The sequence below is a fragment of the Phycodurus eques genome, chromosome 1, assembly GCF_024500275.1.
Source record: "Phycodurus eques isolate BA_2022a chromosome 1, UOR_Pequ_1.1, whole genome shotgun sequence".
NCBI classification, from domain to species: Eukaryota; Metazoa; Chordata; class Actinopteri; order Syngnathiformes; family Syngnathidae; genus Phycodurus; species Phycodurus eques.
This window is the reverse complement of record NC_084525.1, coordinates 26524932-26548356: the sequence shown is the minus strand read 5'-3', so window position 1 is coordinate 26548356 and position 23425 is coordinate 26524932. Positions and strand designations below refer to the sequence as shown.

The following is a 23425-nucleotide window of genomic DNA, read 5'->3' as shown; positions in this document are numbered from 1 at the left end:
TTTTTTTTTAAGTGTCAAATGAATTATTTAAATAGACCACAACAAGACAACTATTTATTTTGAAGATTTTCTGTTCACAAATTCTGCACAAACAATATTTAAAGAACCATGGGTGGTCTCGCACACCATGCCATTCAAGCTAGGACCGCCACTGCACACACGCACTGCTTTTTTGGGGGGGATTTTCTGCTTGCTGAATACTGCCTGACTTTTGGAACTTTTAAGTCATGATGACTAGCTCAGTTCAACTGGTGATTGTTTTGTCCGCTTCTGGACATACGTGGCTGTGTGTCGTCACGGACGTTTCGTTTTAGGGTCGCCCAGTATCAACATTGTTGACCACGAGGACTTGGGAAGAAGCATTAGTTTGCTGAGTTATAGCTCATGGGAATTGCCGAGCTGTACCTACCTTTCCCATTTTGTCTGCATGTTTACAATCTTCGGCGCACATTTTATTATCATAGTGCTTTATGACGCCTGGTAATGTCTCTTTTATAAGCGTCTCGCCAAGATGCTTGCGTGATTTTATTTTTTGCTTCAAAACTGACATTAGATAGAAAAGTATGAGTTTGTAAGATTTGTTTTTTTCCTCAAGTTTGAAACCGTCGATAACCTCTTATGAGTTTTTGGATCCTCGGGCTAAGATAGGCTCAACTTTCCAAGTTTCCATGCATTCTGCATCTCTCTTTGTTTTTTTTCCCTTTGGTTCAAATGAAAGGAAATTAGATCAAAACGTAAGTTCACACGTTGAAAGAATATCACGTATCAACATGCTCACTCAATGCACGTTTCACATCCAAATTATATTTTATTTATATGCATTTGAGGAACACTTCAAATATTTTGGAGCATCTTCTGCATCTTTTTAATTTTTGGTTTATTTTCTTATGTCTAAATATACTTTGTTGCTGCAATATTCTTATTTCTTTATAATTAAATACATTTTAATGTGGCTCACGCTAGTATGTGTGCTTTTTATAAGTGCGCGCGCGCGTGTTTGTGGAGGAGGGGGTCTGGCATATGGTACCAGTTAAGATAGGACCGCCACTGCTACATAATATAATCACGTATACACGTATGACATCGAGAGGGGGGGGGGGGGGGGGGTAACACCTCCATTACAAGTAAATGTTTATGATTTTGGTTTGAAATGTGTACTAAGTTGATGGAGAAAAAAAACGCAAATCAAAAGGCTTGACTTTTGCGTCATAGCAGCAGCGCCAATTGCATACGGTGCACGCCTCCTGGTTGCAAAATATAAAAGCTGATCGCCTCTGTAGTCCCCACACAGATCGTGTCCATCTGATGTTCAGGTCAAACGTTGTTCGGACGTCCATGTTCCTGAATAAAAGTGTGCGTCTGCATGCGAGTAGAGGCGACATGGATTTCAACTTGACACGTTTTGGGCGCGACGCGCACCGCCACGGCGCACTGGCGGAGCTACTTTTGGGCAATCACTCTTTCCATTACAACAGCACACCCGACCTCGACCAGGAGGACTTGGAAGTGAACACGGACGCGTACTCCAAAGTGATCGTGACCATCATCTACCTGCTTCTGTTCGCCGTGGGCTCGCTGGGCAACTCCATCACCCTGTACGCCCTCCTGAGCAAAAAGAGTCTGCAGAACCTGCAAAGCACCGTCCACTACCATCTGGCCAGCCTGGCCGTGTCCGACCTGCTCATCCTGGTCCTCTCTATGCCCATCGAGCTGTACAACTTCATCTGGTTCCACCACCCGTGGGTGTTCGGGGACGCAGTGTGCCGCGGCTACTACTTCCTCCGGGACAGTTGCTCGTACGCCACCGCTTTCAACATCGCCTCGCTGAGCGTGGAGCGCTACATGGCCATCTGCCATCCGTTCAAAGCCAAGAGCATCATGTCCGGCAGCCGCACCAAGAAGCTGATCAGCGCTATGTGGCTCGCTTCCTTCGCGCTGGCCACGCCGATGCTCTTCATCATGGGCCAGGAGGCGCGTCAGGGCGAGAACATCTGCACCGCCACCGTGGCCCCTGTCACCATGAAGACGGTGCTCCAGGTGGGTGACGCTCGCTCTCTTTGTTTTTCAACTAGACTTTGACAGTTAGTCATTCCATTATTTGGCATTTGATGGTAAGATGAAGACAATTCGCTCATAAATGTTGGTTGACCCCCCCCCCCCCCCCCCCAAAAAAAAAAAAGTTTATTCTCTCCCACTTTTGAAAGGATTCTCCCTGCTTAGTTTAGCTGCTGGACTGGCGTGCAGAACAGGAATCCTCTGCGTTCAAAAAGCAAGCTTTGTGATTGGTTTTCACCAGTGGCCCAACATAAATGTACTTCAGTCGACCTATCTGGTATTGACTTGAGTATATATATTTTTTCTGACCACTCTTTGCTTCTCCTCCTTATATTTGAAAACAGTTATCTGTACTTTTTACTCCAGGTCAAAATAAGCTTGTTACTTTTTTCAACCTCTGGATGATGACACATTGTTGTAAAATAAATAGAGAAAAAAAGAGTGATTCATGGCATAGGTGTTTCTCGCCCATTTTGGGGAATAACGAAGCACCCTTAAAATTAGAGAAATATATTTTTTAAACTGTCATTTTAACCTAGAGTAGTGTAAAACCATGGAACTTGGTTTTAACGTAATATATTAACAACCCATTGCCTCAAAAACGGTTTGCTCCACCCACTCCCTCCCACAGTCCCACCTCTCTCCGTGTGGGGTCTGAGCGCTTTACCTGCAGCGCAATAGAATGTCTTCCATTGATATGATGTAAGTAGCTGGCTTAAACCAGTATACTGGTATGTGGCACATTTCTTAATTTCAACCACTCAATACCAACACACTATCATCATTACCAGAGGGATTTCATTTGACGTGCGTGACACGCACAAAAATGATCATGGACACATAAGGCATGGCGAATCTGTGCCCACTGAAGCACAGCATTGCTTACCAACAGTGGGTCAAAAAAGGGATCTTTTGGGGCTGTCGCTGGGCAACACAGACTTTTAACTCCCTCCAAAGATTTTCTATGGGGTTGAGCTCTGAAGACTGGCTAGGCCACTCCACGACCTTGAAATTCTTCTTACGAAGCCACTCCTTCGTCGCCCGGGCGGTGTGTTTGGGAGCATTGTCATGCTGAAAGACCCAGCCACATTTCATCTTCAATGCCCTTGCTGATGGAAGGAGGTTTTCACTCAAAATGTCACAATACATGGGCCCATTCATTCTTTCCTTTACACGGATCAGTTGTCCTGGTCCCTTTGCAGAAAAACAGCCCCAAAGCATGATGTTTCCACCCCCATGCTTCACAGTAGGTATGGTGTTCTTTGGATGCAACTGAGCATTATTTCTCCTCCAAACACGACAAGTTGAGTTTTTACCAAAAAGTTCTATTTTGGTTTTATCTGACCATATGACATTCTCCCAATCCTCTTCTGGATCATCCAAATGCGCTCGAGCAAACTTCAGACTGGCCTGGACATGTACTGGCTTAAGCAGGGGGACACGTCTGGCACGTAGTGTCTTACTGATGGTAGCCCTTGTTACTTTGGTCCCAGCTCTCTGGAGGTTATTCATTAGGTCCCCCTGTGTGGTTCTGGGATTTTTGCTCACCGTTCTTGTGATCATTTTGACCCCACGGGGAGAGATCTTGCGTGGAGATTATCAGTGGTCTTGCATGTCTTCCATTTTCTAATAATTGCTCCCACAGTTGATTTCTTCACACCAAGCTGCTTACCTATTGCAGATTCAGTCTTCCCAGCCTGGTGCAGGTCTAAAAATTTGTTTCTGGTGTCCTTTGACAGCTCTTTGGTCTTGGCCATAGTGGAGTTTGGAGTGTGACTGCTTGAGGTTGTCGACAGGTGTTTTTTATACTGATGAGTTCAAACAGGTGCCATTAATACAGGTAACAAGTGGAGGACAGAGGTGCCTCTTAAAGAAGAGGTAACAGGTCTGTGAGAGCCAGAAATCTTGCTTATTTGTAGGTGACCAGATACTTATTTTCCACCATAATTTGCGAAGAAATTCTTTAAAAATCAGACAGTAATTTTCTGGATCCCCCCCCCCACTTTGTCTCTCATAGATGAGGTATACCTATAATGAAAATTACAGGCCTCTCTCATCTTTTTAAGTGGGAGAACTTGCACAATTGGTGGCTGACTAAATACCTTTGTGTGTGTGTTGCTAAAGTGCTTTAGTGAATCATTATCCACTAAAAGTACGAGTCCTGTCTTGGTGCTAACCAATCAGAGGAAAAATATGGCGGGTTATTGTTCCATAAAGGCAATGGGCACAAGACTTTTTCCGGACTCGATAAATTTGCATTGTTGTGGTGATACCTGGTGCCCCACTCACAACCCAGCAAGCTGCTGGCGGAACGGTGTTGGCTCCGTAGATTCAAACAACTGAGACATTTTAGTGAAAGTTAACTATTTATTCCAGTCGCTAGTCCGCAACCTAAGTAGCCATTGTGCTGAGGAGCTAAACGACTTGCCGTGGCTCGCTCGATTGTGGCGACATCTGTTAAAATAGAGATCGCTAGCTGGCAGACCCAAACGGTACCACACCATAGCCAAAAATGGTTATGATTCAATACATACGGGGTGCTTCGATTTTAAGCGGTGCGACATATTTCAGGCTTTACGGTAGTGATGAACTATACCGACCAATCACATGCGTGTTCCGCCACCCCTTTCGGCCAATCAAATCTGCATCGCAGGGGGTAATCACTGAAATCACTGACTGCACGCAGAGCAGACAGCGACAAGGAGAGAGCGAGAGAGAGAGAATGCGTAAGTTGATTTAAAGATGGAGTAAGATCAGAAAATGACTGACAAAGGAAGACAAAATGGGGAACAAATGGTGCTTGAAATGGAACAGGCTGAGCCATTTTTGTTTGTACTTTCCAGTGGGAAATTCCCACTAGGAGGACTGAATAAAAATGCATTTATGTGAAACGCCATTTTGAAACAAAACTAAGGTATTGAACATACAAAACCTCTAAAATGGTTCAGTTAAGATATCCTTCCATCCATTTTCTTTACCGCTTCTCCTCACTAGGGTCGCGGGCTGCTCGAACCTATGTTAGTTATGTGGCCTTCACAGAAAAAAGTTTGGGGAACCCTGATTTAGAGTCTTCAATTAACCTAACTTGCATGTTTTGGAATGCGGGAGGAAACTGGTGTACCCGGAGAAAACTCACGTACACAACGAAGAACATGCTAAATCCACACTGGAATTCCAGAGCCCGGATTTGAACTCATAACCTCTGAACTGTGAGGTGGATGTGCTAACCTGTCGGCCACAGGGCTGCCACATGAATATGTCATTACAAAATTTAATCCAACTACCAGTTTGAAAAATGCAGTCACGGATCAGTATCAGTAATGAATGAGCTCATGTCACCCTACATTACACTTAATCCTTTATTCGATAAAAAGCCTTAATCCTGCCACTTCTTCCGAGGGTTTCAGGAAATCAATTGGAGGCTTAATTACTACCAACGAAACACTGCACATTTTACATGCTACGTAGAATATGCATGCTAAAATAACAGCGTGAATGAATTTTATTTACCTCTCTCTGGCTCACATAACACAGTACAATAGCTCTCTTTATAACAAAACAATATTTCTGAAGAACATTCTGCCATTCTGTGTCCTTGATATAAATTGAAGTTGTGTAGAAATGATAGCTCCAACTTCCCTGATATTGTTTCCAATGCACACAGTTGTCATTGACTCAGTAGCCCAACAAGATTTGTGATAATCGAGGAAATAATGATGTGACTTGTTCTACGGATGCTTTGTCACCCAGTTGGAGCCTTGGAATGAGGCGAGAGAGTCAGGGATGGGACATTAACTCCCAGGCTCGCTGCCAAATGGTTTGTTGGGGCAATCTTCATCAGTATCGTCTGCTGCAGGTTTCCTGCTATCGTAATGTTTTTATTTTATTTATTTTTGAAATTTATTTTAACATTTTTTTACATCCATCCATCCATTTTCTGAGCCGCTTCTAGGGTCGCAGGCGTGCTGGAGCCTATCCCAGCTATCATTGGGCAGGATGCGGGGTACACCCTGAACTGGTTGCCAGCCAATCGCAGGGTACATACAAACAAACAACCATTCGCACTCACATTCACACCTACGGGCAATTTAGCGTCTCCAATTAATGCATGTCTTTGGGATGTGGGAGGAAACCGGAGTGCCCGGAGAAAACCCATGCAAGCACGGGGAGAACATGCAAACTCCACACAGGCGGGGCCGGGGATTGAACCGGGACCTCAGAACTGTGAGGCAGACGCTCTAACCAGTCGTCCACCGTGCCGCCCATTTTCATTTTTATCTGCTGCAGCTGACATTTTCATCTCATTGCTACATGTAGTAGGGATATTGGCCACTCAACTGAAAAAGTAAAATACTATCTGAATGTTGGTAGACCAAACCTTGTGGACAAGTACAGGTTCCACCTGGTAACAGATTATTCATATTTCAATTACAGTGGCACCTTGATTTGAGTGCCCCAATTCACAAGTTTTTTAAGTTACAAGCTGTCGCTTGGTCAATATTTTTTGCTTCGTTATTTGATCCAAAATTTAAATTACGAGTGAGCTTCAGCTATGCAGTTGCTCGAGTGAAAAATGAGAAAGGAAAGCAAGAGTCGCCGATGCAAAATCAGACACATACATTCAAATACACAAATACAAAATGAAAACACTTGCAAGGAGCATTGAGAAGAAGGTAACACTGAACAATCACATGCTAAATTGCCAACCGGAGCTGGAGTCAGAGCTCCAGTTTACTTCGTATGGAAAAAGCCAATGAAATATTTTCATGTCAGTCATGCCCACGACACGGTTTGAATGACGGACTAGGGACTGCTGGGAATAGGGAGACAAACAGACATATACTGAGCACAGTATTGCAAAAATCCCACCATGAGGGTGATGAGACGTTTTGTGATCCACATTAATTTTTACAATGAAATCCATACTCTTAGAAAAGCTACAAGCTTTTTTTTTTTTTTTTTTTTTTTTTTTCTTCCACTCAATCGACCCCAATGTGAACTCGCCACTGCTCATCACTCCACTGGCGCAGTATACTGGCTAACAATTTGTATCCTCTGATGCTTTTTAGGAAGGCCGTTGGCTTCAGCAAATACTGTAGCCAGTACCTGAGGGGAGGCATTTTTGACCACACAAGACTGTTTCATGCAATTGAAATAATTATAGATGTTATGTTCCCAACTGTTTATAAAATCTCTTGGGCTTCATTGCAGTCTGGGGACATTCGGGCATCGGACGATGGTGGCAAGCAGGAAATGATCAAATCGGTGCAATAACATTTTATAAGCGAGTCAGAGAAAGGAGGCTGTGTAAGCTGGTGTACGCCCCCCAAAAACTCCAAGCATGTTTTGTCAACCTCGAGGGACACTGGGGGAAGATTGAACGACTGAGGAGTGAAAAGGCAGTGGCTAACATAAATAATTGGAAAACCTTGTCAAAAGACCATTAACTTTTGCTCCCATAACGCAATAGATGTGCTCAGAAAGTCTTTTATCGTAATTTATCAAATTTTCCTCAAAGCAGGAAGAAAGTATAAGGTGTGTCCGAAAAGTTCCAGCAGTAGTGTCACAAAATATTTATTTTAAATCCATCCATAAATACAAGTTTTCCCCTTTGAAGTAATCCCCCTGGAGTTGAACGGCATTCCCAGCCTTATCTGGCACGTCTTTACGCACTCCTGGAAGGATTCTTCTAGGAACCTCCGCTGCTCCGTCATCACAGCCATGTTGATGTCATCCACGTCGACAAAACAGGTCCCGTGATGACCCCCATGACCTTGGGAAGAGGGAAAAAAATCACTCTGAGCCAGGTCAGGGAAGTAGTGACTCAAGGTTGCTCCAGAACGGCAATGTTCTTGGCCAGGAACTGTCGCATCCTCAGGATATTGTGAGCAGGTGCGAGTGGTCCTGCCACAACACTTGCCTCTTCTCGCGGACTGAACGAAGCAAACGGTGCACAATCTCTTTGTAGACGTGCTGGTTGATCATATGGCACACACTGAAGGGGGAAACTTGTTTGCTTTTTCAGTTTGAAATAGAATATTTGGTGGAACAGTGGATGACTGGTTAGCACATCTCTCTCGCAGTTCTGAGGACCTGGGTTCAAATCCGGCCAAGACTGTGTGGCGTTTGCATGTTCTCTCCGTGCCTGCGTGGATTTTCTCTGGGTACTCCGGTTTCCATCCCCAAAACACGCATGCTAGGTTAATCGAAGACTAAATTGCCCTGCGATTGGCTGGCGACCAGTTCCGGGTGTACCCCGCCTCTCGCCCGCAGCTAGGTGGGATAGGCTCCGGCATATTATCTATCTATTGTTTTGGGAAAATCTTTTTCTGACAGAATAAGTAAGGAAGCAATCTTGTCTTTGTGGGTTTGTATTACAAAAAAGAAAATCCTTGCAAAAACAGGAAAAGGTACAAGTCTTACATGTTGCTCCTTACTGCAGCCCAGACTAAAATCCCCCTTGTTATATCAAAGTGAGACAGACAGAGAAAGAAAACAAAACAATTATGTCGATCGATCGATCAACTTGTGCTTCTGCCAAAGGAAGTATACCTGTGATCAGTTTTAAAGGATGAGATTCTTTATAGAACATATCGCAAAAAAAATATACAGTAGTGTGTAAAGCTCTGAGCTACTGTATGTTGTTTACCTTTATCCACATAGTTTTGACAAAATAAAACAGGATAGTAGGACAAGCACAGACTAAGGTTAGCAATGACTAATTATTCCTTTGCATTTAAATTTTACAATTGTATATATGTGTGTGATTTTTTTATTTTTTATTTTTTAATTATTTATTTTTTATTTATTATTATTATCTTTATTATTATTATTATTATTTTTCTTCAGTGGAATGTCTGAGGTCAAACACAATCCATTCTGGGACACAAGTCACCCTCTAAACAATTTTCCCCATTGGAAAGGACACATTTCTATTTTTAATTTTTATTTTTTTAACTCTACAGGTAAAAGTAACATTTCAATATTCTTCTCACACAAGGTTAAGAATAGGTTTACCACTGCTCATATTAATAAAAACAATAAAACATAGTCTAATTACTAATGTAAAGATGATTCCTATCACATTTAACAGATCTTACTTTTCAACATTTTTAACTGTCACACAAATGAAAAAAGAAATAAACCACTGTAAAACAAAACAAAACACAACAAGTGAAGACAAGTGTTGATGGAAACTTACAGCTATAAAAGTGAGTCTGCTCACTTCATGTAACTTCATGTTTATTATTTTCTCCGCTTTTGGCAAAGTTGATGCAAAAAAAGCCAAAGAAAAGCAATTCATCTGTCGCTCCTCGATGTACTGTGGTGTCGTGAAGTACGTTTTCAACTCTAAAGCCTTCAGCAGCATGCTTTTCCCAATAATTGTGTTTTAATTCGACATGCTACAAAATGAGGTGTGCTCCACTTTGGAGGTTCCTTTGTAAGTATTAACCTTTTCATTTTACAGTCTTATTGGAATGCATGGCATGCATGTATGTATATGATGAATAAAAGTGGAAAATGAGGGGAGATCACACTGAATACTTGTCTTTGGCCGTTTATAGATGTCTTTTGTTTTTTATGGTATTCTAATTAACAGAATAAGTAATCATTAGGATATAATAACCATGTTAGGATTTTTTTGGGGGGGGGTTGTTTGTCTTTTATTTTTTAACTTAACTCTAGTTTATGGCGATACAGTTCCCTGATTAAATTAATTCATCCATCCATTTATTGTGTCGGAGCCTATCCCAGCTGCCTCTGGGCGAGAGGTGGGGTACACCCTGAACTGGCCGTCAGCCAATCAGAATGCACAAATAAACAAACAACCATTCATTCTCATATTTACACCTACGGACAGATTAGAGTCTTCAATTAACCTACCATGCATGTTTTTGGGAGGAAACCGGAGTACCCGGAGAAAAACCACACAGGCTCGGGGAGAACATGCAATCATCACACAGGTGAGGTCTGATTTGAACCCGAGTCCTCAAAACTGTGAGCCAGATGTGCTAACCAGTTGTACACCAGGCCGCCCATGACAGAAGTCTTTAAAGATATAGTAACAACCCAAAAAATTTCCAACAGGGCGCCTGTTAATATTTTCCTCTTTTCATAATGACTGAGATGACTTCCCAGAAGATGGAAGACATAAACCAAACTGGCGAAGAAGGCTGCAAGGGGGCTAATTGAATTCCTGAGCTAGAGCAAATCTTAGTTTTTTTTCTGCAGGCTACAGGATGTGGAGAAACTATAATGGAATTTAACTCAGTGCTATTGACTCTGCTAAATTAATTCCAATAGATTTACATGTTGTCACTGATGGTGTGGTGGTTCACTAGCCTGAATTTGGTGCTGACAGAGTGGGTTCAATTCACACTCAGTGACTGTGTGCATGTGCGCGTGAGTGGTTGTCTGTCACCATACAGTATGTGCCCTGTGATTGGCAACTAGACTTTAAACCGATTTTATTGGGCTGATCGGTATCAGCCGATATTTAGCATTTTATCCTGATCGGCTGATCGGCTTTAATGTCATAATTTGCCGATCCGATCAATGACGTCATCGATCGGCTCCGCAAAGACATTTACTCCGCGTCGCCATCGTGCACAGTATACTTGAATCCAAAAGCTAGTTTATTTTTATCCTTGTCGCGTGTCTTTTGACGTAGTACTTTAAATATCTGACGGCCAATTAATTAATTTTAAAAAACAAAACAAAAAAAACATGTCGGCGGTGTGGAACAGACAACACGTCAGAGACAGGAAACACGTAATGCCCGGATTAGACGACAAGACAAATTTGCTCTTTTACGATTGCACTGTCAGACTACTGCAATAAAATCTTGTATTCCGATACCACCGCATCCCGTTTTTTACGATCATTGGGCTTTATCTTGTCCACTCAAATGCGACCGGATACACTCGTTACCGACAATAAGACTGGAGCGAGCCGGCTCGACTGTATTATAAGGACAAAATGGGCCAAAATGTTTGTTGGTGGTCACCAGTGCTCAGGACAGGAGAGGACGTTCGTTTAAGGCTTGCTTGAGGTATTTTCACTTACTTTTAATACGATACGGCTCGCAAGCAGGCAACAAAACGTTATGTAGCCTAGCAAGCTAGTGGTAACATGAACGGATGGACGTAAACATGCCGCCGTTCTGTCGAATCATGCTCAAACGTTTCGGTGTGGGTGAAGTAATTTAATTAAAAATTAAGTAATTACAGTAAGTTAGCACCCATTATTTCTGTCATGGAATGTTGGTTCGACCTGACTGATTAGAATACACGATCTGACGAGAGCAGTGATCTCCAACCTTTATGGAGCCAAGAAACATATTTTACAATTGAAAAATCTCAGAGAACACCAACAAACAAAAATGTCACAAAATGTGGATACATAAGTTACTGCATTTACTTCCTGCTATCTAATACAAGACCATTTATCATTTGTTCTGTCTGTCACTATGCCTCACTGGCATAAATAGAGGAACAAAGATACATTATTTATTGTAAATATAATTTTTCGAGCAATTAAGTACACAAGTATATACAGTAAATGAACAGGTCATTAAAATAGACACATTCCTCCATCTTGTGATCGGATCGGTGATCGGTTATCATTTTTTTAAACTCGCTGATCGGTGATCAGCCCCAAAAATCCTGATCGTGAAAAGCCTATTCACAACCAGTCCAGGGTGTAATCTGCTTTACATCTGTGATCATTTGGGATAGGCTCCAGCTCCTTCTGATCCTGAACAGGATAAGTGCTATATAAAATGGCTGGATGAATATTTACATTTTGCAAGCGAGGGTTGCTGTGTGCACTAATGGCCTAGCTGTCCACCTTCAGGCAGGTTTGTTGTCATTGCACAAAGTGGACTCCTGCTGTGTCTACACTTCACTTTGTAAAAGTATGAATTTCAATTGCAAAACATGTTTAGATGTTGCTTATACTGCTTGCTAAACGTCTGTTTTGTTTTTATTCACACATATGTGAACTTTAGGAGTATGCAGTTTAGTACAAAGTTTAGTTTAGTTCCCAGTTTTAGATAACGTTCTCGGAAAGTTTTCACGACTTGTCATCTGTCTCTGACATTAAGCGCATTTCCCCTCTTAAGACCCATGAAAGTTTCTCAGCAACTCACTGCCTTGTTGCAGGCTCTCTGAATCAGGTCAACAGTCCAATTTGCCAAGTTCCATTCCGCGATGGTTTGCTCTCAGCTCACGTTGGCGATCCGCGATGAACCTCATGAGGTGATAAATGTGTGACCCAACTCACAAGAAGAATCAGTGGCAGTAATTGGTATGTGCAAAGTGTGCAGCATGGCTGGGGGAGCAGCAACGATGACCCCTTCCCACATAAAATGCTATGGGTAATGCCATGACATATCGGTAAAATATGTACATATTTGTAAATAACTAGAGCCCAACGAGTACACTATGATACAATCCCACAGTCACAGTACGGCAAGCGAGCAGGGTCACTCATAGAAAAGTGAATCCACAATACATTGCAATGCCACTCATTGCGTTCGTATTGTGGAATCGCCCATGAACTGGTCTCAGAATTCCTCTCATGCTTCCTGCCAAAGTGGATCAACAAGCTTTATGTCTCATCATACATCTGCTTTTTGTCTATTGACTGAGAATCTAGAAATGTCAGTTTGTAGACATAAGGCTGTATTTTCGTGGATGCCGCATCTGTGGGGGGGGGGCGCAAATGACTGCATATCCTGATTTTTGGCTCCCTGTGCATGTTTGCCAATTTGGCAGACAAGTCTGTGCCAAGCTGGGCATTCTGAAGCAGCAGAGAGAGTATCCTTGGACATATGCTTGGTGGAATGACAATTTGGTGGCAGAAAGTCGATGTAAATGTAGCCCAACTCAGACCATGTCTAAATCTTGGCGCAAGGGAGACCGCTGTGTAAGACTATTTTGGTAAGCTGAATTACGCTGTTCACGAAAATAGAGTTCCATACGTCCTATTAATTGCTTGCACATTTGATGTATTATGACCTTATAACCATTTTATTTATTTTTGGGGGATTTATTGCATGCACTTTGTGTTGTATTCGTCTAGGTCACAGCTGGTGCACAGCCTGTAGATACTGTACATACCCATAGCAATAGACACATTTTATATTATTCCATACCTTGCATTCTGTGTATACCACTATAGATACTTATTATACAGTGGGTACGGAAAGTATTTAGACCCCCTTAAATTTTTCATTTTGTTATATTGCAGCCATTTGCTAAAGTCATTGTTCATTTTTTTTCACATTATTGTACACACAGCTCCCCATATTGACAGAAAAAAACGGAATTGTTGAAATTTTTGCAGATTTATTAAAAGAGAAAAACTGAAATATCACACAGCCATAAGTATTCAGACCCTTTGCTCAGTATTTAGTAGAAGCACCCTTTTGAGCTAATATACCCACGAGTCTTTTTGGGAATGTTTTTCACACCTGGATTTGGGGATCATCTGCCATTCCTCCTTGCAGATCCTCTCCAGTTCTGTCAGGTTGGATGGTGAACGTTGGTGGGCAGCCATTTTCACGTCTTTCCAAAGATGCCTAAATGGGTTTAAGTCAGGACTCTGGCTGGGCCATTCAAAAACAGTCATGGAGTTGTTCTGAAGCCACTCCTTCGGTATTTTAGCTGTGTGCTTACGGTCATTGTCTTTTTTTAAGGTGAACGTTGGGCCCAGTCTGAGGTTCTGAGCACTCTGGAGAAGGTTTTTGTCCAGGATATCCCTGTACTTGGGCGCATTCATCTTTTCTTCGATTTCAACCAGTCTTCCTGTGCCTGCAGCTGAAAAACACCCCCACAGCATGATGCTGCCACCACCATGCTTCACTTTTGGGACTGTATTGGACAGGTGATGAGCAGTGCGTGGTTTTCTCCACACATGCCACTTAGAATTAAGGCCAACAATTTCTATCTTGGTCTCATCAGACCAGAGAATCTTATTTCTCACCATCTTGGAGTCCTTCAGGTGTTTTTTTAAGCAAACTCCATGCGGGCTTTCATGTGTCTTGCACTGAGGAGAGGATTCCGTCGGGCCACTCTGCCATAAAGCTCCATCTGGTGGAGGGCTGCAATGATGGTTGACTTTCTAGAACTTTCTCCCATTTCCTGACTGCATCTCTGGAGCTCAGCCACAGTGATCTTTGGGTTCTTCTTTACCTCTCTCACCAAGGCTCTTCTCCCCCAATTGCTCAGTTTGGCTGGACGGCCAGCTCTAGGAAGGGTTCTGATCGTCCCAAACATCTTCCATTTCAGGATTATGGAGGCCACTGTGGCGGCACGGTGAACAACTGGTTAGAGCGTCTGCCTCACAGTTCTGAGGACCGGGGCTCAATCCCCGGCCCCGCCTGTGTGGAGTTTGCATGTTCTGCGTGGGTTTTCTCTGGGCACTCCGGTTTCCTCCCACATCCCAAAAACATGCATGGTAGTTTATTTGACAACTCTAAATTGCCCGTAGGTGTGAATGTGAGTGCGGATGGTTGTTTGTTTGTATGTGCCCTGCGATTGGCTGGCAACCAGTTCAGGGTGTACCCCGCCTCCTGCCCGATGATAGCTGGGATAGGCTCCAGTACGCCCGCGACCCTAGTGAGGATAAGCGGCTCAGAAAATGGATGAATGGATGGATGGATGGATGGAGGCCACTGTGTTCTTAGGAACCTTAAGTGCAGCAGAAATGTTTTTGTAACCTTGGCCAGATCTGTGCCTTGCCACAATTCTGTCTCTGAGCTCTTCAGGCAGTTCCTTTGACCTCATGATTCTCATTGGCTCTGACATGCACTGTGAGCTGTAAGGTCTTATATAGACAGGTGTGTGGCTTTCCTAATCAAGTCCAATCAGAATAATCAAACAGCTGGATTCAAATGAAGGTGTAGAACCATCTCAAGGATAATCAGAAGAAATGGACAGCACCCGAGTTAAATATATGAGTGTCATAGCAAAGGGTCTGAATACATATGGCTGTGTCATATTTCAGTTTTTCTTATTTAATAAATCAGCAAAAGTTTCAACAATTAAGTTTTGTTTCTGTCAATATGGGGTGCTGTGTGTACATTGATGAGGAAAAAAATGAACTTAAATGATTTTAACAAATGGCTGCAATATATAAAAAGAGTGAAACATTTAAGGGGGTCTGAAAACATTCCCTACCCAGTGTATATTCCCGTGAGGAAATTTTAACGTCATCTATTTGTACTTTATGGCAACAGGTGGTTGTGCCAGCAACAGTGGTTGTGCCAGCCTACACTACCATTTAGCAATGATGATGGGGAGAAAGATGAGGGGGCTGGGGGGAATTAAGGGGTCTCACACAGTGCCCCATTCAATATTTCACCACCACTGGGACGAATACTGCAACAACTAGAGATAATCACTGCTTGCACCTGCTGCATGCTGTCTGCACATGGATATTAAAAGAACACACCACAGAGGTTTCATTCCATTGCATGATAATTTCATATAATCGATGCAATTATTCCTCCCGCAAGCTAGGACAACTGCCAGAATTTGACTTCTCAACACAATCACAGCTACTGAATGTGTGTGGCTGTTGAGTGTATAAACATCACAATCACCTAAACTAATAGCCCCTGCTAAAATGATGTCTTTCTTTGTTGTTAGTCTAAAAAGTAGTTGTTCAACATCATTCCCGACTGCATGATGTCCGGTCACCTCGTGTGTGGTTATCCTTAACAGGAACCCAACTCGACCACATTGGATCATAAAAAAAAAAACAGATGAATCCCCTCAAATTAATTTAATTGTAGCCAGAAGGAACTGTTTAATAACTATGTGGATGCTACACTGGCTTGTAGTAAGGAGAATAACATCACGGTAATTGTTATGGTAACCTAAGAGCACCAACTTTAATGATCTGAAATTTTGGCGGACCAGCTTGGACACTTGCATGTTGTCTCAGGTTGTACATTCATTTTGCAAAAACACTCTTAATACTGTCTTTTTGCGGTGACTACAGTCACTTTAGAAGAAAATACACCTTTTCTATGTCCAATTCAAGGAAACATTCCTTTTTTACAATTGAAAACAATTCCCAGGTGCCTTAATAATGTGTGTATAACATGCTTTCATAAAAAATACCCCAAGTATTAAGAATTACTAATTAATTTCTCGTCTCATCCCACCCCACATCCTGCTTCGCCAATGGCTTGGTTATCATTATGTATCATTTCGACCAGGGCAGATTTTGAGCAGTGCTCTTTCAACAATGCAGTGAACAGTGAGTCAGCCTACTATGGAATTTTTAATGACATTCTGTCATGAACGGAACAGAGGAAAGGACCCAAAAATGCACAACTCCAAAACAAATGGACAGATTAAAAAAGAGAGGTTTAATATATGGGCAGGTCGGTACACAGGCAGGCAATCCAAAAAAGGCAACAGTATCCAAAAACCTGAGGCAAACATGCTAGGTCGATAATCGGAACACGGTCTAGTCTTACTGTGAGTCTGTGACGTGGAAACAAGGAATGCTGGAACGCGACGACAAGGTACAACGAACTGGCGACTAGAAAGAATGAGACACGAGGTAAATTGCAAGGGGTAATTAGGGTGAACGAGGCACAGGTGGTGAAGATGCTTTCAGGAGCAGGTGTGTACGAGACAGCGGGAAGACAACAACCGGAACACACACCCATGATGGAACTCCACCCGGAGTGGAATATACTTGGTGGAGAGCCAAACCCGCTGACCCACTTTGTAGTTCGGGGCCGGTGTCCTCCTACAGTCAGCTGTGGTCTTGTAGGACCGTCCCTGGCACAGCAGCATCTGGCGGGCTCGCTCCCAGGTCCTCCTGCAGCGTCTCACCAAGGTCAATGCCGCTGGAACTGTGGACTCTGGGGCTATGGCAAGAAATAGAGATGGTTGGTAACCATGCACAACGTGAAAAGGCGATAGACCAGTGGATGCAGAGGGGAGGGAATTGTGAGAGAATTCGACCCAAACCAGTTTGTGAGACCAGGATCGTGGCTCCTGTGAAGGGAGACATTGGAGCCCAGTCTCCAGGTCCTGGTTCAAGCCCACGGAAATGTCTGACCAAGGACGTTGTGGTATTGGCAGGGGTCGCAACTCCCCAGAAGGACGTTTATGAGAGGACTTGTTAGCCGCACATACCTGGCAAGCATTGACATAATTGGTAACATCGCTTCTAACATTGGGCCACCAAAAGCGCTGTTTGACCACAGATTGAGTCTTGGCAATGCCTGGGTGACATACAGTGTGGTTAGTGTGAGCCCAGTGGATGACTCTTCCCCTTAAGGTCGGAACCACATAAAGCCTGTTTTCAGGTCAATTTTCAGGGCTAAGAGTGCTCTTCAGAGCCTCCTTTACCGCAGTCTCAATGTCCCAAACAAAAGCAGAAACGAAACAGGACTTGGGCAAAATGGTTTTAGGGTTGGACAAAGAATTCTCTGCACAAAAAATGCGCGATAAAGCATCTGGCTTTCCATTTTTAGTGCCCAATTATTCCACTGACTCTCAGCTGCTAGAATGTGAAACTCAATCGCGTAATCTGAAACCCTGCGCTTGCCTTGGTGTAAGGTGACAAGGGAGCGAGCTGCCTCACGATCTGATGTGGAAAATTGAAAAATATGCTCCATAGTCTTTACGAAAAAAGCCCACGAATGACACGCGGGGGAATTGCGGCTCCATTCAGCAGTAGCCCACGCCTCCGCACGACCAGTCAGGTGGGAAATGACGAAAGAGATTTTTGTGGGGAAGGCAGCTGCCTGCAGCTCAAAGTGGAGTTCACACTGAGTGATGAACGGCTTAATATTCCCAGAACCTCTCCGGTCGAGAGAGCTGTGGGCAGACAGCAGCAGAGGTGGCAGGTGGTTGCATGGTAACTGCTTCACATGAAAACATTGGTACCGTGGCGGTATCGGGTGTTGTGCCAACTGGTTCCTTCTTTTGAATCATTTTCATAAGAACTTCAAACTGTGACGCCACCCGTCTCATCATATTGTCCTGATGTTCTGATAGTCCCTCTAGATGAAGGTGGAGGGCAGCAAGCTGCTCAGCTTGCTTGACCCTGCGCTTGAAGGGCTTTGCGCACCGGTTCTGAGTCTGCTGGGTCCATGTTATGGTCAGTTCGTTCTGTCGTGAACGGAACAGAGGATAGGACCCAAAAATGCACGACTCCAAAACAAATGGACAGTTTCAAAAAGAGAGGTTTAATATACGGGCAGAGGTCGGTACACAGGCAGGCAATCCAAAAAAGACAACAGTATCCAAAAACGTGAGGCAAAAAGGCGAGGTCGATAATCGGAACAGGGTCTAGTCTTACTGTGAGTCTGTGACGTGGAAACAAGGAATGCTGGAACGCGACGACAAGGTACAACGAACTGGCGACGAGAAAGAATGAGACACGAGGTTAAATGCAAGGGGTAATTAGGGTGAACGAGGCACAGGTGGTGAAGATGCTCTCAGGAGCAGGTGTGTACGAGACCGGGGGAAAACAACAACCGGAACACACACCCATGACACATGCAGCAACAGATCTTTGAGTTAGTTGATTTTGGTGGGGGGGGGGGGAAAATCACAAAATTAGTTCTTGCACTTTGTGGTTGGTTTGCTCTTCAGCAATTTTGTGCCATCTTTGAATGCTAATTTTTATGGACAAAAGCTCTACACTGGGGGGGGAATCACGTGGTTTGCTGTTTGCTTTAAACCTTTTGTTGTTGAAGAGTGGATCTTTTATACATGCATTTGAACCTGAAATGTATTAAAATAGTGTGATCTACATTGGTTAGAAAAATAAAACATATTTTGTCCAGATTTAAAATTACATTTTTGTCATACATCTGGTCTCCATCTTCATCATTTATGTTGCCCACCACTGGCCTACTCACTCTGACATCAGTCATTTATCTTAGCCCACTCTTATCTATACCATTTTCTATTTTAATTGATTAATTAATTTATTGCATCATTGATAATTGATGTTATTTTTATTGAACTGCTTATTTTTCTTTTACTGTTAGCACGTTTTCCTTGAGGGCCCTGAAATGTGCCAATAAATAAAATGAATTGTTATTATCATAATCTGAGTCACTGATGGTGTAGTGGTACACTCGCCTGACTTTGGTGCAGGCAGCGTGGGTTCAGTTTCCACTCAGTGACTTTGTGAATGTGAGTGCGAATGGTTGTCCGTGTCTATATGTGCTCTGCGACTGACTGGCGACCAGTTCAGGGTGTAGTCCGCCTTTCGCCTGAAGTCAGATGGGATAGGCTCCAGCGTCCCGCGACCCTAACCAGGATAAGCAGTGTTGAAAATGGATGGATGGATGGATGGATGGATTATCATAATCCTTCATTGAATGTTCTCCACCACTTGCACAGAAGTTTAGTAGATGCCACAAGATGTAGGCCTGGCAACTAATCTGTCGCTGAGATCGGAAACGGTTGTGGAAATGACAAACCTGCTTCCAAACAGTACGGAGATTGCCAAATGAGGGGTTATTGTTTGGGTTTAATTAGTGTTACTTACAAATTAAGTCCTTTAGAATGAAGGTGCAGTTCATTGTGATTACCGGTTGTCGCGCTCAAGCCATTCCCAAAGCAAGGGAGACTGTCATTAAAAACGCAAGACCCAATGTCATCATCTTCAATGAGTAGTTGTCACAGATGTGCGCACTCATGCTGGATAGATGTACCTGATTTAAATGAAATTTTTTTATTTGCAACCTATCAATTAAATGTAATTATCTCAAAAGCTCAGAATCTCCAAATACCATGAGACTTAAAGTATTTCAACCTATTGTGTGTGAAAACATGACATTAATGAGGTTGATGTTGCTCTTGAGTCAAATGGGAGGATGCATGTTTTCCTCTCCATCAAAAATCTTTCATTTGACATCATCCATTACTTCTTGCAGACCAACAAGAGCCAGATGCATTAACATGCTATTGTTTCTATATGCAGTAAAATCCTGTGGGCGACGTGCTATAACAGTCTATGCGGAGCCTTTGAATAAGCATTGTCAAGTTGTGCAAATATTTGCATTGCTCCCTGCTGAAAGTGAGATCGATGTTTATTTAGATAAAAACAACCGGGTCACGGCAATTATGAGAGCAGGCTGCCTCAGGAAAAGATAAATAGGCCCTCTACTGGTTGTTAATAGCATGAAAACACCCCCAGCCAGGAAGTTAGACATTTAAGAGAGATAAACCGTAGGAATCTTTTTTTTAATTATTATTTCTTCATTAAATAAGGAGCTCACAGAGACATAATCTTTGCGCTAGTGAAGCTTTGAGGACATTTACACACATTGACTTTTTGAAGGACGTTGACGGTGAAACCCGTAACAGAAAAGCCCAAATGCAGTGGCTTGCTTGCACAGCTGTCCCCCTCTCCACTCTGACCTGCTTCTGCTTCTACTAATGCACTTGTGGCCCACCACACACTTGGCATTTTCCATTTGTCCCTTATCATTTATCATGGCTCTTATCTTATGGTTCTGACACCAGTCGCGTCTCTTCCAAAGCAAGCCACTTCTAGTGAGCAAGTGGATCCGACGCGGTCTGACCTCAAAAGGTTCCCATCAAACATAAACAAAAACAAACAAACAAGGGATTTGACGCATTTGACATTATTTCCTTGATCGACCATGGGGAAAATTACTCTTTCCAATATTATAGGATCACTTTTTTTCTATGTCAATGTCATATTGTTTGGAACAATAGTGCCCGCAGGAGTTGCCACAGCGTGGATGTAGCTCTCCTTCTCATAGCTAATATTATGCTGCTCTTTGGAATCAACAACTCCGCTAATGGATTTGGCCGTTAGCCTACACCTCCAATTTTATCCCATTGGTATTAATATTTCAGAAATCGGTTGTGGGTTCAAATCAAGTTTGTGGGTTTTCTCCGGGTAATCCGGTTTCCTCCCACATTCCAAATGTATGCATGGTAGTTTCATTGATTTGAATTTGATTGAAACTCTAAATTGGCCATAGGTGTGAAGGGTTGTTTGTCTATATGTGCCCTGCGATTGGCTGGCAACCAGTTCAGGATGTACTCCGCCTCTCACCCAAAGTCAACTGGGATAGGCCCCAGCACACCCACCACCCTTGTGAGGATAAGGGGTACAGAGAATGGATGGATGGATGAAAATGGAATATTTGTTTGGTCTTGAATATTATAACATTAGAAGATGCCTCCAAGGGCCTGTCACAAGTGAAAGTCTTTTAATGTGTCAGCTTTGTCAAAGAAAACATATATTATTATTAATATTATCCCACTTGTCAGTGAGTGAACATGTACAACTGCGTCGTGTCCTCAGAGCAGTGATGGAGTGCAGCTGACTCAAAGCGGATGAGTTATGTCTGTGTTTACCAAGTACAGTACATCTCATCTGCCTTAATTTGGGCGATGCTTCACTTTTATACCTCACGCAGTGGAAGGGAGATAAATATGCGTTGGAATTAATGATTGTGACGGCAGGGTGAGCTGGAAATCAACTTCTCCAACTTGTGTGGTGACTTTGAATGCCTTTAATGCTAAGTATAATATGCCTTTCAAATCACCACTGTAATGGGTTACAGTTGGAACTACAGTTTTATTTTATTTTTGTCTTCCTCCATTGACGTCATCCAGCAAGGCAAAACTATGTGAATGAAATGAGAGTAGCCTGAGGGGATCTTGTTCTCAACCATACTGTCTTTTAATTGTCCTTTTAGACTATGCTCTTACACAGCACGGACAGTATAGGGATGTCTTAGGAAATGCAGGCAGGTGAGAGGAATTTGTTGTCTTTTATTACCTGCTCTGTGAAGCACTTTGCCATGTTTTCGTAAACATCAGACATTTATTTTTCAAGTAACCCAACAGATACATTTTTGTAAACATCAAAAACGATTTAGTCTTCAAATAACCTAGCATTAGTGTTTTTCAAAAACATTTTGGTTCTTCAAATAAGGTTTCCCAACCTTTAATGAGCAAAGCCATGAGCCATCTCATGCCACACCACCAAACCGAAACATCAAAAAGTAGGACAACGGAAATCATGATGATCTCGTCTTAGTTTACTCACAAATGGACTAATGGAAGACCATTTAACTGTTCTGACTTTCACTATGTGTGTACTGCATAGATACGAGATCAGGGGTCACCAGCGTGGTGCCTGAAGCCACCAGGTAGCCCCCAAGAACCCCATGAGTAGCCTGAGGGCCTGATCTAAAAATAGCTCACAAGTTGATGGGACGTTGTGATTTTCGAGAAATGTTGCGGAAGTGACCATTTAAAATTTTTAAACACTGGCAGAGATTTATATCAAAAAAGTGTTGCATATGTGTCTCCTAATTATCTTGAGAAAGCATTAACATGATCAGTGGCTTCACATAAATGATTATCATTATTATTAATAGTAACATAATAATAACTCGGCGTGTAATGATTTGTTTTGGCAACGATTTAATTCATATCTTTATTACAATTCGATTCAATGATGATATTGGTTCATTTAGAGTGATACGATCTGAAACAATGCAGTGGCTGGAAATAAATTCTGTAACTTTTTAGCCCAAAATCCAACCAATGTGACTTCCAAGATTCCTCTTGTTTCTTGTAAGGAAATCAGGTCAAATTAATTGTGGTCATTAAATATAAAGATTTTCCTGATGTACTTGCATTTCTTGGCAATAAAACAAAGGAGAACAGCAACTTATTTTTATTTACAGGTATATTATTTCAGCTGTGAATTTACTGGTTCAGGTAGTTTTTTTTTCCCTGGAAAGAGTTGTTTAATTGGGGGAATGAATAATGAGGGGGTCCTTAGAAAAATGTCTCCACTGTAAGGGGTGCCTCGCTGGACCCAAAGTTTGAGAATCCTTGTCTAAACAGCCAAATACTAATGGCTAGAAGTGAAGCAGTGTGGGTGGCACGGTGTACGACTCGTTAGAGCGTCTGCCGCACAGTTCTGAGTACCGGGGTTCAATCCCCGGCCCCGCCTGTGTGGAGTTTGCATTTTCTCCCTGTGCCTGCGTGGGTTATCTCCGGGCACTCTGGTTTCCTCCCACATCCCAAAAACATGACTGAATGGTTATACCCCTAATAATAACGTATTATTAAAGGTCATTTTTGCAAATGTGTTATTTCAGCAGTGTGTCAAACCGTTAGCCCTTCGCATTAATCAGTACCCAAGAAGTAGCTCTCAGTTTCAAAACGGTTGGTGACCCCTGTACTAGATTAACAAAGATCTGTTGTAATTAATACATATTTTTGAACAAATTAGTGAAATTGGATAATTTCCCTGACAATCTCTCACAGCACACTAGGGCGCCACCGCACTCTGGTTGGGAATCAATGACCTAATGACATGT

The 23425-nt window shown here is 42.7% G+C and overlaps 1 protein-coding gene across 1 annotated transcript in view; it reads left to right on the top strand.

Annotated features, from left to right (window-relative positions):
• Positions 1 to 1306: 1306 nt before the first annotated feature.
• ntsr1 (neurotensin receptor 1 (high affinity)) overlaps positions 1307 to 23425 on the top strand; it is a 58596-nt gene continuing 36477 nt past the window's right edge. Inside the window, exon 1 of the mRNA XM_061696517.1 lies at positions 1307 to 2037. Coding sequence (XP_061552501.1) covers positions 1336 to 2037 — 702 coding nt within the window. The 5' untranslated portion in view covers positions 1307 to 1335. The remainder of the gene's footprint in view (positions 2038 to 23425) is intronic.